The sequence below is a fragment of the Ranitomeya variabilis genome, chromosome 1 (assembly GCF_051348905.1).
Source record: "Ranitomeya variabilis isolate aRanVar5 chromosome 1, aRanVar5.hap1, whole genome shotgun sequence".
NCBI lineage: Eukaryota > Metazoa > Chordata > Amphibia > Anura > Dendrobatidae > Ranitomeya > Ranitomeya variabilis.
Window position 1 is genome coordinate 880654700 of NC_135232.1, and position 14299 is coordinate 880668998.

The 14299-nt window shown below is 43.1% G+C and overlaps 1 protein-coding gene across 1 annotated transcript in view; it reads right to left on the reverse strand.

Moving 5' to 3' along the window:
- The window catches only part of UBE2D3 (ubiquitin conjugating enzyme E2 D3), an 84701-nt gene that overhangs the window by 16154 nt on the left and 54248 nt on the right, over positions 1-14299 (reverse strand). The window contains exons 5-6 of the mRNA XM_077278049.1: positions 4620-4725; positions 2512-2605 (exon numbers count right to left, since the gene is read on the reverse strand). Of these exons, the coding sequence (XP_077134164.1) occupies positions 2512-2605; positions 4620-4725 (200 nt within the window). The remainder of the gene's footprint in view (positions 1-2511; positions 2606-4619; positions 4726-14299) is intronic.

The window sequence follows — 14299 nt, forward strand, 5'->3', positions numbered from 1 at the left end:
CATGGATTCCTCCCAGTATCCGCAGATTCTTGACAATAATGTTCATGAATCAGTGACAAAGTTGAAGTTACACAGGGGATGGATGTTTCAGCAAGACAATGATCCAAAACACCTCTCCAAATCTACTCAGGCATTCATGCAGAGGAACAATTACACTGTTCTGGAATGGCCATCCCAGTCCCCAGACCTGAATATCATTGAACATCTGTGGGATCATTTGAAGAGGGCTGTCCATGCTCGGCGGCCATCAAACTTAACTGAACTGGAATTGTTTTGTAAAGAGGAATGGTCAAAAATACCTTCATCCAGGAACTCATTAAAAGCTACAGGAAGCGACTAGAGGCTGTTATTTTTGCAAAAGGAGGATCTACTAAATATTATATATATATATATATATATATATATATATATATATATATATATATATATATATATATATATATATACACACACACACGTACGTACGTACGTACGTACGTGTGTGTGTGTGTGTGTGTGTGTGTGTGTGTGTGTGTGTGTGTGTGTGTGTGTGTGTGTGTGTGTGTGTACACACACACACACCTTAGTGGCCAACAAAAGAATTTAGATGTTAAAGAGAAGACAACCCGTAACTCATTTTTCTGTCAATGGAGCGGTGTCGGAATTAGTTTGAGGCATTAGCTTAAACATTTATTCATTTATTCATACTGTTTTGGCAAAAATACAGACTGCATTTTTTAGTGCAGATCCCATGTTACTTCTTGCCTAGAAGGCCAGCCACTTCTTAAAGTGTACGAATGAAAAAAGTGTTATGTCTATTTACAATGTGAACAGGCAGTGATGTGATGGCATGTGGTTAAGTACAGATGTTATCACAGAGGGAAGCTTCTGCCACATTTTGTGAGCAAAGCCTGTTCATTCCAAAATAATTACATTGAGGACAGCGGCTTCAGACACCCACCTAAATACACATATAAGCCTGGCATAAGCAGTCATTAAAGGAAACATACCTACAGCTGGCAACTACAGGTTTGGCCATGCAACATTACCAAACAGGAATCACAAACCTCTAAAGTCTTATCTAGCATAAATGTAATCCATGCAGCAACCAAAGATAGTAATTTGATAAATCTATATTGTAAAATACTCTTACCCTACAACATAGCGTATTTCTCTGTCCATTCTCTTGCTAGCCTATTGTACCTAATAAATTAAACATACATCTTTTTGGAAGCAGTCACAGAATGCAACCTGCTTAACCCCAGCTTTTTTCGGTTTTGCATTTTTTTGCTCCCCTCCTTCCCAGAGCCATAACTTTTTTATTTTTCTGTCAATATTGGCCATGTGACTGCTTATTTTTTGCGGGACGAGTTGTACTTTTGAACATCATTGGTTTTACCATGTCGTGTACTGGAAAACGGGAATTCCAAGTGCGGTGAAATTGCAAAAAATATTGCCATCCCACACTTGTTTTTTGGTTCACTAAATGTTAAAACTGACCTGCCACTAGGATTCAGGATTCTCAAGTTCATTACGAGTTCATAGATAAATAATAACCTAAACATGTTTGGTGTCTAAGTGGTAAAAAAAAAAATTCTAAACTTTGCTTATAAAAAAAATAAAAAATTTGCACAATTTTCCGAGACACGTAGCGTCTCAATTTTTCGTGATCTCGGGCTTATTTTTTTACATGAACTGACATATTTAATACCATTTCGGTGCAGATATGTTCTTTTGATCGCCCATTATTGCATTTTAATGCAATGTCACAGCAATCAAAACAACACGTAGTTTTGGCGTTTAATTTTTTTCTCTCGCTACGCCGTTTAGCGATCAGGTTAATTGTTTTTTTTTATTGATCGATCGGGCGATTCTGAAAGCGGTGATACCAAATATGTGTAGGTTTGTTTTTTTTTATTTAATTTGAATGGGGCGAAGGGGGGGGGGGGGGGGGGGGGGGGGAGGGATGATTTGAACTTTTTTTTAAAAAAAAAAATTAAATAAAAATATGACTTTTTACTTGTCATGCTTCAATAGTCTTCATGGGAGGCTAGAAGCTGGCATAGTCTGATCGGCTCTGCTACATAGAGGCGATGCTCGATCGGCCCTATGTAGCTGAATTACAGCATTGCTATGAGCGCCGATCACAGGGTGGCACTCAGCAATCCGGCATCAACAATCAGAGGTCTGCAGGAGACCTCTGGTTGTTATGCCAACGCACCGCTGACCCCCGATCACATGACGGGGGTTAGCGGTGCGTGCATTTCTGGCCGGATGCGCTTGTTAAATACCGCTGTCCAGAGGTTGACAGCGGCATTTAACTAGCCAATAGGTGAGAGGCGAATGCGAATCCACTTTCTCCTATTGCGGGCACATGTCAGCTGTTCAAAACAGCTGACATGTCCCGGCTTTGAAGCGGGTTCACCGCCAGAGCCCGCATAAAAGCGGGGGGGTTCTGCCATCGGACGTACTATTCCATCTAGGAAAAAAGGATTTATTTTAACAGTCACTGATCATGTAAAGCATACTTACTTTTCCCTATCTGTTTTGTAGATCCGTGCAATCTCTGGCACTAGAGGGTCATCTGGGTTTGGGTCACATAACAGTGAACAAATTGACAAAAGAACTGGAGAGCAAGAAAAAAAGAAGTTAGATTCACTACTAAAAGCATATTATCAGCAGTTGGAACTCCGGAAACCTGAAAAGTTATTCTTGCAAGTACCGTATATGAATCTCCAATAATGGTCGACATGTTATCATTAGGATATGCATTACTATCAGTTGTTGGTGTTCAACATAAGGGAGTTACATCCCTTTAATTTTTTTCCTGCACACACCATGGCTACTAGTCAGCCTAGACAATGGCTATGTAGGGAGAAACTGCTTCAGCAATTAAGGCTATGTGCCCACGATGCGGGTCCGCAGCAGTTTTCCATGAGGTGCAAAGTACTATGTAAAACTATGAAAAACAAAATCCGCAGTGCACATGCTGCGGAAAAAAACGTGCGCAAACGCAGCAGTTTATATTCTGCAGCATGTCAATTCTTTGTGCGGATTCTGCAGCGGTTTACACCTGCTCCTCAATAGGAATCCGCAGGTGTAAAACCGCAGGTGGAATCCACAAAACCCATGGTAAATCTGCAATGCAGTTTTCCTGCGGATTTACCAAAATCAATGCGGAAAAATCCGCACACCATTCCGCAGCGTGTGCACATAGCCTAAGACGTAACCAGCAATAGCCAACTATGTTATTGTCCAAGCTGAAAGACCACCGAGAAGAAGCCATCTCATAACACAAACTTAAGTCATAATCTTTTTTTTCTTTAAAGGGAACCTGTCACGCCGTTTTTTTTCAGTATGAGAGAAAAATACCGTTAAATGGGGCCTGAGCTGTGCTTTACAATAGTGTATTTTTTGTCCCCCGATTCCCCACCTATGCTGCTGAAATACCTTACCAAAGTCGCCGTTTTCGCCTGTCAATCACGCTGGTCTGGTCAAAAGGGCGTGGTGAAACGGCTGTTTCTCCCCCACCTCTTGCTTATCTTCCCGGTGTTGGCGTAGTGTTTTGCGCATGCGCAACTGCCGAATGCACTGCGCAGCGGCAGACAAAGAGCGCGATCTGCGCTATTCACCGGCTTTTCCGTGGTGGCGACCATCTTCCTGAGGCCACGCGTGCGCAGATGGAGTGCTCTGCGGCCTGGGGCTTCAGGAAAATGGCCGCGGGATGCCACGCGTGCGCAGATGGATTTTGCGGTGACCATTTTCCTGAAGCAGGGATGCGAACTCGGCTTCAGGAAAATGGCCGCCGCTATCTCAAGGACCTCTATGGTTAGTATTCTGAAGCATCGCCGACCTTCGATCATGTGACGGGGGTCGGCGATGACGTCATTTCCGGCCGGCCGGATGCGTTTGTTAAATGCCGCTGTCTGCGTTTGACAGCGGCATTTAACTAGTTAATAGCGGCGGGTGAACCGCAATTTCACCCGCCGCTATTGCGGGCACATGTCAGTTGTTCAAAACAGCTGACATGTCCCGGCTTTGATGCGGGCTCACCGCGGAGCCCTGCATCAAAGCAGGGGAGCTGACCTCGGACGTACTATCCCGTCCGAGGTCAGTAAGGGGTTAAAAACTTGAAACACATCATCATGTTTATTTGGTCAGGGATATTACTGTTCCTTCAACATGAAAGTAACAGTTTTTGCTTTATTATTTCAATGTATTCCTTATTTTAACTCCTTTACAACCATAGGTACGTCATAGGTCGCCTCCCCCTCTTTTGTGCAGGCTTCAGCGCCGAGCCTGCACCTTTTCTGGCAGAAAGGTATGTTCCCACGGTCAGTAAACGCTGCGGTTTGGACACTGCGTACATCCGCAAGCAAACCAGCAGCAAATTTTCGGACATGGAATTGCTTGTGGAAAATATGCTACATATTACAGTGCAAGCTAGATGTGATTGTACAAAATTGCTAACAGTGTAGAGCGAAAAAAAAACAAATGTGCAGAGTACGTTGACCTGTGGTGTGGATTTTAATAGTTAGCATGTCAATGTCACTGCAAATTCAATTTGCTGCATATTTCACTGACTGCAGAGTTCTCCTAAAAGCAAAACAAGTTTTTTGTAAAATAGCAGCTAGACTCACCTTTAGAAATAGTTAAAGCTGGGGACCACTGTGATCTGAGTATGTCAAGACAAATGCTGCCATTGCTGTTAATATTTGGATGGTAGATTCTCGTTGTAAACGCAACCTATTAAGTAAAAAGCAAGGATAACATACAGCACAATCCAACATTTAATGTCAAATTACATTGAAAGTGAATTATTTAACAAACATTTGGCTAAGACAGATTTTTTATTCAGGATATTTCCATGGGGGCATTCAGTAGCTCTGTGGATTTTCAGTAATGTTCAACTCTAGAAGGGACATCTTCAGTCTAAAAGCACACACACACACACACACTCCAAAGAAATTAGATTTACGTCAGCTGAATCTGCCCATGTGTATGGGTCTTGACAGATGATGGTACAGGTAGTTGGAATATCAGAGCCATCAAGTGTGCTATGACGAGAGAATGTCCAAATCTGAGCTGGCTCCATACTGGGCAGACACCGGGTATGCATCACTGACAACATCTACTTTTACAAGCAGTGACCAGAGCCAACTAATTGTGGCTATTCAACCAGCAGCTTACAAGGCCTATCTGTCTGTGCGCTCAAGCTCCAGCTCCCATCAGCCAACCCCCATACCCGCATGTGAGCGGAAAGCTGATGGGACCTGCTGAAGACCCCCCCATGGCTGCTATCTTGCTCCCATGAAGATCAGCCAGAGGCTGCACTTAACAGGAGGACTAGGTCAGATATGCAGTAAAACAAGAGCCACAAAATAGAACCGACATGCAAGTCGCTGCAGTTTTCAAATGGATCATAAAATTATTAACTCTGCAGTAGAATACCAGTACATACTCTCAGAGTTGTAGTTTTGAGTGACAACATTTTCCCCATGCGTTCAATGGGATTATATTTTACAGTGTACATTGTGATAGATATATACACACACACACACACACACGGCAACATGATTCTCTAGGCCAGAAAGCTTGCAGATTTTCCAAGACTTGCAGTTTTTTGTTTTTTTTTTTGTTCACTTTAGTGGTGGGAGGGGGGGATAAATAAATTGGTATTGCCTTATTGACAACTTTTTTTGGAGCAGATACCGGTAAGTTCTATTTTTTATGCAAATCTGGCATTTTGATTTCTTTACACCTTTTTGGATTGGGTTAATTTTATATTTTAATAGATCAGACTGACAAAAATAAAAGTACTGATTTTTAATTAAAGTGGTAATTACTTTCCAAGCTCAAGTTCCCCACCGGGACTACGCAACTGACCAATTGCTTACAATGCATCACTTTAAAATATAGGTTATAAGAACAAAAATTACTTGCATTCTAGCATAGTTTTATTTATTATTAATCCCTTTTTTCATTCAGATTTGTATGCATTCATATAGAAAGTATTTGTATAAAAAAAAAGACAAAAAAAACCAAAACTTAATTCCACTTGAATTGTGAGATGGCAGTTTTCTGGAAAAAAATAAAAGTTGCCATAAAAGGAACACTTTACAGTAGCACTTTACAGTAGCACTTTACAGTAGCACTTTCCTTTATGAAGGAGGAGGTAACATTTACAGTGACAGAGGAAGCTTATCCTCTGCCAAAAACGCATCTACAAGGAGTCTGTATTTTCTCCCCGTGTTTGCATGGGTTTCCTCCCACACTCCAAAGTCATACTGATAGGGAATCTAGATTGTGAGCCCCATCGGGGACAGTGATAATAATGTGTGCAAACTGTAAAGAGCTGCGGAATGTGTTTGCGCTATATAAAGAGATATTATTTGTAAACAATAATAATAATTATTAGGACTTATTCCCAAATGCCGGTTTAAAACTGCAATGAGGAGAGAAGGGTATAGCGCAATTGAGGAATTTGAGAGTCGTTTTTAGAATGGTGTCACTTTTGGGTATTACCTCTCATATAGACCTAAAAAAAATTTGCTGTAAATTTTGTAGGAAAATTCAGAAGTTGCTAGTCAACATTTAACCCTTTTAAATTTCCTAGACCACCCAAGCATGCTCAGGCAAACCCGAGCAACGAGTATACTCGCTAATCACTAATTAGTGGCAATAGAAAATCTCATACCTTTTTACACAGAACAATGATTCACTGCATTCCATGCCCATGGGTGTGGAATGCAGTGATTATTCATTCTGGTTGTCCCGCGTTCACCGGTGTGCGCATATCTGGCCCGATGGCCAGAAGCGCTTGTTAAATGCCGCTGTTAGGAGTTTGATCGCAGCATTTAACTAGTTAATAGCTGCAGGCGGATCGCAAATCCGCCCGCGGCTATTGCGGGCACATGTCAGCTATTCAAAACAGCTGACATGTCCCAGCTTTGAGGTTGGCTCACCGCCAGAGCCAACATCAAAGCAGGGGATACTGCCTTCAGCGTAATAGTATGTCCGATGGCATTAAGGGGTTAAAGGGACTTCAAGTAGGATCAATCATCCTGAGCCATATGCATTGGCTTGCAAGTCATTGAAAGTTGAATAAAATGATACAAGAGTTCCACTGTTTTATTCCAGGGGAAGCTTCAAAATGTAAATGAGCTGTTAAGATACATGGGCTGGACATATCTTCCTAAGAATCTGCCTAAACTGAATTCTCATTTAAAATAACTGGGTATTGTAAAATATGCAGATCAGGACAACAGGCCACCAGTTTTAGGTCTCACTCTGGTATCACCTCCACCCCCATTTACAATAAGCTCTGGAGGCAGATCCCTGTCTAGCCCCTTAGATTTTAACAGCACATTTACATATTAAAGGGAACCTGTCACCCCGTTTTTTCGGTATGAGATAAAAATACTGTTAAATAGGGCCTGAGCTGAGCATTACAATAGTGTATTTTGTGTACTCCGATTCCCCACCTATGCTGCCGAAATACGTTACCAAAGTAGTCGTTTTCGCCTGTCAATCAGGCTGGTCTGGTCAAAAGGGCGTGTTATCTTCCCCCAGATTTTGCGTAGTTTTCCGTTGGTGGCGTAGTGGTGTGCGCATGCCCAAGGTCCCGAATCCTCTGCCAGGGGATTTAAAAGAGCGCGCTGTTCGTTATTTCATTGGTGATCGGTGGGCGCGGCCATCTTCCTTTGGCCGCGCGTGCGCAGAAGCGGCGCTCTGCTGGCCGCGGCTTCAGGAAAATGGCCGCCGCGATATCCATCTGCGCACGCGCGGCATCCCGCGGCCATTGTCCTGAAGCCGCGGCCAGCAGAGCGTCGCGGCCAGCAGAGCGCCGCTTCTGCGCACGCGCGGCCAAAGGAAGATGGCCGCGCCCACCGATCACCAATGAATAACGAACAGCGCGCTCTTTTAAATCCCCTGGCAGAGGATTCGGGACCTTGGGCATGCGCACACCACTACGCCACCAACGGAAAACTACGCAAAATCTGGGGGAAGACAACACGCCCTTTTGACCAGACCAGCCTGATTGACAGGCGAAAACGACTACTTTGGTAACGTATTTCGGCAGCATAGGTGGGGAATCGGGGTCCACAAACTACACTATTGTAATGCACAGCTCAGGCCCTATTTAACAGTATTTTTATCTCATACCGAAAAAAACGGGGTGACAGGTTCCCTTTAAGGAAAAGGTCTTTCCTGAGAAATCCACATCAGATCAGAGATATTGTTTTATTCAACTTTTTATCATTTACCTGCCATATAAGAGGCATTAAAGGGTTAATCATACTAAGATACCCTTTAGAGAACTAAGGATTTACATCCATAGAAGATCTGTGGTTAATTCGCAAAGATGTTTGAACAACCTCCCAACAGAGTTAATTCAAAAACTATGTGCAAATATAATGCTGGAGCTTCTAAGATAGAGTGACCACACTATACTGATTTCATCTACATTCCAGTTGTTTACTTAGTTTATATTCTTAGTTGAGTAAAACCTCTTTTTAACCCCTTCATGACCTTGGGATTTTCTGTTTTTCCGTGTTCGTTTTTCGCTCCCTTCCTTCCCAGAGCCATGTCTTTTATTTTTCCGTCAATATGGCCATGTGAGGGCTTATTTTTTGCGGGACGAGTTTTACTTTTCAATGACATCATTGGTTTTACCAAGTCGTGTACTAGAAAACGGGGAAAAAATTCCAAGTCCGGTGAAATTGCAAAAAAAAAAGTGCAATCCCACATTTGTTTTTTTTGTTTGGCTATTTTGCTAGGTTCACTAAATGCTAAAACTAACCCGCCATTTTGATTCTCCAGGTCATTACGAGTTCATAGACACCAAACATGTCTAGGTTCTTTTTTTTATCTAAGTGGAGAAAAAAAATTCCAAACTTTACCAAAATAAAATTTGAAAAAACTGCGCCATTTTCCAATACTCGTAGCGTCTCCATTTTTCATGATCTGGGGTCGGGTGAGGGCTTATTTTTTGGTGCCGAGCTGACATTTTAATGATCGTATCTGCACAAAAATGCTTTCTTTTGATCGCCCGTTATTTCATTTTAATTCAAAGTTGCGGCGACCAAAAAACGTAATTTGGGCGTTTTTAATTTTTTTCTCGCTAGGCCGTTTAACGATCAGGTTAATCTTTTTTTATTGATTGATCAGTGATTCTGAACGCGGCGATACCAAATGTGCATTTTTGATTTTTATTGTTTTATTTTGAATGGGGCGAAAGGGAGGGGCGATTTAAACTTTTATATTTTTTTAATTTCATATTTTTTTTTTTTACTTTTGCCATGCTTCAATAGCCTCCATGGGAGGCTAGAAGCTGGAACAACTGGATCGGCTCAACTACATAGGAGCGATCATCAGATCGCTCCTATGTAGTGGAATTACAGGCTTGCTATGAGCGCCGACCACAGGGTGGCGCTCACAGCAAGCCGGCATCAGCAACCATAGAGGTCTCAGACCTCTGGTTACTATGCCGACGCATCGCTAACCCCCGATCAGGTGACTGGGTCAGTAATGTGCACATTTCCGGCAGGAAGCGGTAGTTAAATGTCAGGGTTTGACAGCGGCATGCAACTATTTAATAGCGGCGGGTGAATCGCGATTCAACCCGTTGCTATTGTGGGCACATGTCAGGTGTTCTAAACAGCTGACATGTCCCGGCTTTGATGCGGGCTCACCGCTGGAGCCCACATCAAAGCAGGGGATCTGACCTCGGACATACTATCCAGTCCGAGGTCAGAAAGGGGTTAAAGCAGTTTGCAGAATTTTTTTTTTAGACCTGGCAAAAAAAACAAACAGAAAAAAAAAAACACTTTTGCATGACACTGCATAAATATTAAGTTCAGTCGAGCAAAGCTAGAAGGGGTAGAGAGAGGGGGCAAACTGGACCTGCCCCGTGACTAGTCATTTCAGTCACATTGTTCCCAGCTTCCTGTTCAAAATAGGTTTTGACTAAAATGCCAGAGGATGGTTCACGTGCCAGAGGATGGTTCACGCGGCTCGGTTTTTAAGTTATCACACTACAGCTGTGTCACATTATGTACCAATGTTATGTACAGTGACAGTAGGGCCGGCTACATAATGTCTCATCACCCAACTGCTTCAAGTGTTTTGGGAGTGGTTGTCACAAACACCAGTGTGGGGAGAACAAGAAATACTAGACAGAGTAAACGGATGATGCATGCAAGCAAACTGTGGCCATGGCAATAACCTAGATCCTAAGTAGGTAGATCAGAATTTTTAGATGAGATTGTCCAAGACCAGTGATGTAAGGTATTCTTAGGCAAATCTTTATTACTCATTGTAAACCTGTATAGAACAACTAAGAAACAATATATAACATGAATAGAATTGGTGGCAAACCAACAAAGGCATACATGCCCTACCACTGAAGGAATTGGTATAAACATGTTACAGATACTATAGAGGCGACTATGGTGTAACTAGGTTAAAAAGATTATTTTATTGTATACACGGACCAGCACTGCCAGCCAACAGAAAAACATGATTAATTGTATGTCACTAGTGCTACAGTGAAAGAAGCCCCGTATCTGAATAGTAATTTAAATCCATAAAAGACGACTCATGGCTTACCACAGGTGCAAAACAACTGTAGGAGGCACTGGACCGGATGATCAAACCCCAACGCACGCTTGTCACAGCTTTCTCAAGGGGGTCCTTGAGAAACTCCTTGAGAAAGCAGGGGGGGTTTTTCATCATGATTTGAGGGTGCTTTTTTATTACTACTAAGGATACTAAAGAAATGTGCAAGGATCAAAATCAATAAAAAACACCAAGGTTACTTAGGTATGCTGTTATGGGTTCCTGGAAAAAACTGCTACTGCTAAGAGAGGGAACTGCCCAGCCAGGACAGGAAACCCACTGAAATAAAAAGGGTGGTACCTCTCCCTCGCTTCAGTTGGGTTACAGAGCATTAGAGGTCCTCCGGTTAGTTTACACGGAAAACCAACACCACATTGTATCAACAAAAGACACCCTGACTATAGTGCACACCCAAGAGGTGAGAAGTGTGGGGGAATATACGGGTGCTGTCATGTGTTTCGGAAAAAACGGCTACCGGTAAGTAACCTTGGTGTTTTCCCTTCACCCATGACAGCACACCTGAGAGACTTTTGGAGAAATGGAAACACCTTAGGGAGGGACCACCGCTTACAGCACCCTTCTACCAAAGGTTTGGTCAGCCGAGGAGGACAGATTCAGCCTGTTGTGCTTAACCCTGCTGTGGAACAATGGGGTCATATAGGCCCCAGCGCTTAATAAATTAAAATATTTCTAAAACTGGTCAATCTCAGACATTGACCTATGTATTTTCAAGTAATATATTTCTGCCTATGATATTTTGAATTTGTTTTTCAATTTTGTTTCAGTTATTTCCAATTTTCTGTGTTTTGGACTCTCCTGACCCCATATTACCTTTGTCTGACTTTTTTTTAACTTCTATTTATTCACAGGTTTTGTAATATAATTTTAAATAAACAATGGCTAGTCACTCCCAAGTGACACCAGCAGTGTTACAGGACAGCGCAAACGGTGCTACGTTTGTTCTCGATCGAAGGACAAAAAAAACCTAGATTTGTTCGCAATGACTGCAAGAAGTTCATTTGTGTAGAACATGGCACTATGACGTGCAGTGAATGTAAGGGCTAAATTTATTGCCCGATCATTCGTCATCATGTTTTTACTAAAATCCACACAGTTGCAGTTATTGTGCATTTTTTTTATTGAATACTTTTAATTATTAGTAAAGCACTTTGGTATAAATTTCAGTTTGTGTTTGATGATGACAAATCACTTTAAAGTTACGTTTGATTTCATAGCAGTGTTCTGAAATGATGACAGAATGAAACTTGATTATTCTGAACAGCCAGCATATTCATTTTAATGAAATATGACGATTTTGAGCCTGGGGTCATATAGACCCCATAGTACCAAAGCAGTGATTTTTTTTTATGGTTCCACAGCAGGGTTAAAGAAAGATGTTGGGGACCAGGTAGCGGCCTTACAGATCTGATCAATCGATACCTTCGCCTTTTCTGCCCAGGAAGTAGCCACTGCTCTGGTGGAGTGAGCCTTTTTCCTTCAGGAACCGGAGCGCTACACGCAGAGTAGGATAAGCCGATGGCCTCCCTGATCCATCTGGCAACGGTACCTTTAGGCTATGTGCACACGTTGCAGATTTGACTGTGGAATTTTCTGTGCAGATTCTGCATCTCTTGGCAAAAAACGCAGGTCAGAATCTGCGCTTTTTTTGGTATGTGCACACGTTGCAGATTTTTGTGCAGATTTCTTCCTTTTTTTTACCCCTGCAGATTTCTATTATGGAAAGGGTGCAGAAACGCTGCGAATCTGCACAAAGAATTGACATGGTCCTTTTTTGAATCTGCTGCGTTTTCTGTGCAGATTTTTCTGCACCATTAGCACAGCATTTTCTTTTTGCCATTGATTCACATTGTACTGTAAATCACTTGCGGATCTGCATCGTTTCTGCGTGGAAAAAAAGCTGCAGTTCTGCAGGAAATCTGCAACATGTGCACATACCCTTAGATACCCCATAACCCTTTCTGCTACCCTGGAAGGCTATGAATAGGGACTGATCTTTCCTCCACTGACTAGTCATGGACATGTACCTTTCACATCTAAAGTATGGAATTTTTCCTCCCCTGGATTATTAGGGTCACAGAACGAGGGTAAGGTGATCTCCTGGCTCCTTTGGAATTTAAGAAATACTTTGGGGAGATAAGCCGGATCTGGTCTCAGAACCACCCTGTCCTCAAATACTTGCGTGTATGGGGGGGCATATAGACAGGGCTTGTATGTCACTTACCCTACGGGCGGGCTGATGTTAAGGCCACTAGCAACACCATTTTAAGCATGAGGAATTTTGCAGACACCTCTAGTAAGGGCTCGAATGGTTCCCTTGATAGCACCTCTAAAACTAGGTTCAGGTCCCATGGGAGGAATTCTCACAATTATAACCAGTCTACATCCGTTACAGGATTTAATAAAATCGGGACACCCATCTATTGGATGCTTGGTTGTAATTATACAAGACACCCAAGGCAGACACCTGTACCTTGCGAGTAGATAACCCTAGTTGCAATCCGGACTGTAGAAATTCTAGAATAGCCCCAACTGGAGCTTCATCCCCCAAGCGCTGCCTTAAAAACTCCAGGAGTTTCTTCTATACTCTACCATAGATCATTGATGTAATCAGCTTCCTACCTTTTCAACAGGGTGGAAACTAGCCCTGGTAAGAATCCCTACCGACTAGTTAACGCCCCTTCAAATTCCATGCTGCCACATGGAAGCCCTTTACTTGAGAGTGGCACACCAGGCCCCTGGGTAAGCAGGTCCAGGTTCTCTGGTATAATCCATGGATTGGTAACAGACATCTACCTTAGAAGGGAGAACCACGGTCTCCTCGGCCAAAATGGAGCAATGAGAAACACTCTCGCCTGATCTTTCTCACGACTGCTAAAATCAACGCCATCGGGGGAAACGCGAAGACCATACTGAACTTCCAAGGTATCTTAAGGGCATCTACCGCAAATGAATTTTCCCTTGGCTTTAACTAGCAGAAGTTTCTCACTTTCCGGTTGTGTAAACTGGCAAACAGGTCTATCTCCGGCCTGCCCCATGCCTGCACTATTTGCTGGAACACTTGAGGATTCAGAGATCAGTCTCCCTGCCTCAGTTTCTTGCTCAGGAAGTCTGCTTTCATGTTTTCTATAATCCTTATGTGAAATGTCATAAGAGTTAGCAGGTGTTCTGCTAGCTGGAGCAAGATGTTCGCTGCCCCCATAAGGGTATGGGACCTCGTTGCCCCCTGGTGGTTGATATAAGCCACCATCGCGCGATTGTCCGACATGACCCGGGCATGGCGACTCAGAAGGAAGGGAAGAAAGTGTCTTAAGGCTCTTTCCACAGTTTTTTTTAAGTTTGAACCTGATCTCTTTCTAGAGGAGACCATGTTCCCTGCACTGAGTAGGACCTCAGATGTGCTCTCCATCCGGTATCACCACTGACTGACTGAATGGGAGGGCTGCATACTGATAGTGCCTGACCTCCTCCATAATGGGGAGCTTCAGACACTAGCACCTCTTCTGTGGTCGCCCCACCTTATTAGAGGGATCCACTGCGCTTCCTGCCTCCTCCGGTACAGAAAAAATGTCCCTCCCCCACTCTAGCCACCCTGTCGGGATGCGCTCAGTATCCATGCGGCCCAGCCAGCTTTTTTTACCATGAGCGCCGCCATCTTGGCCCCGCCGCACACTACCAGACG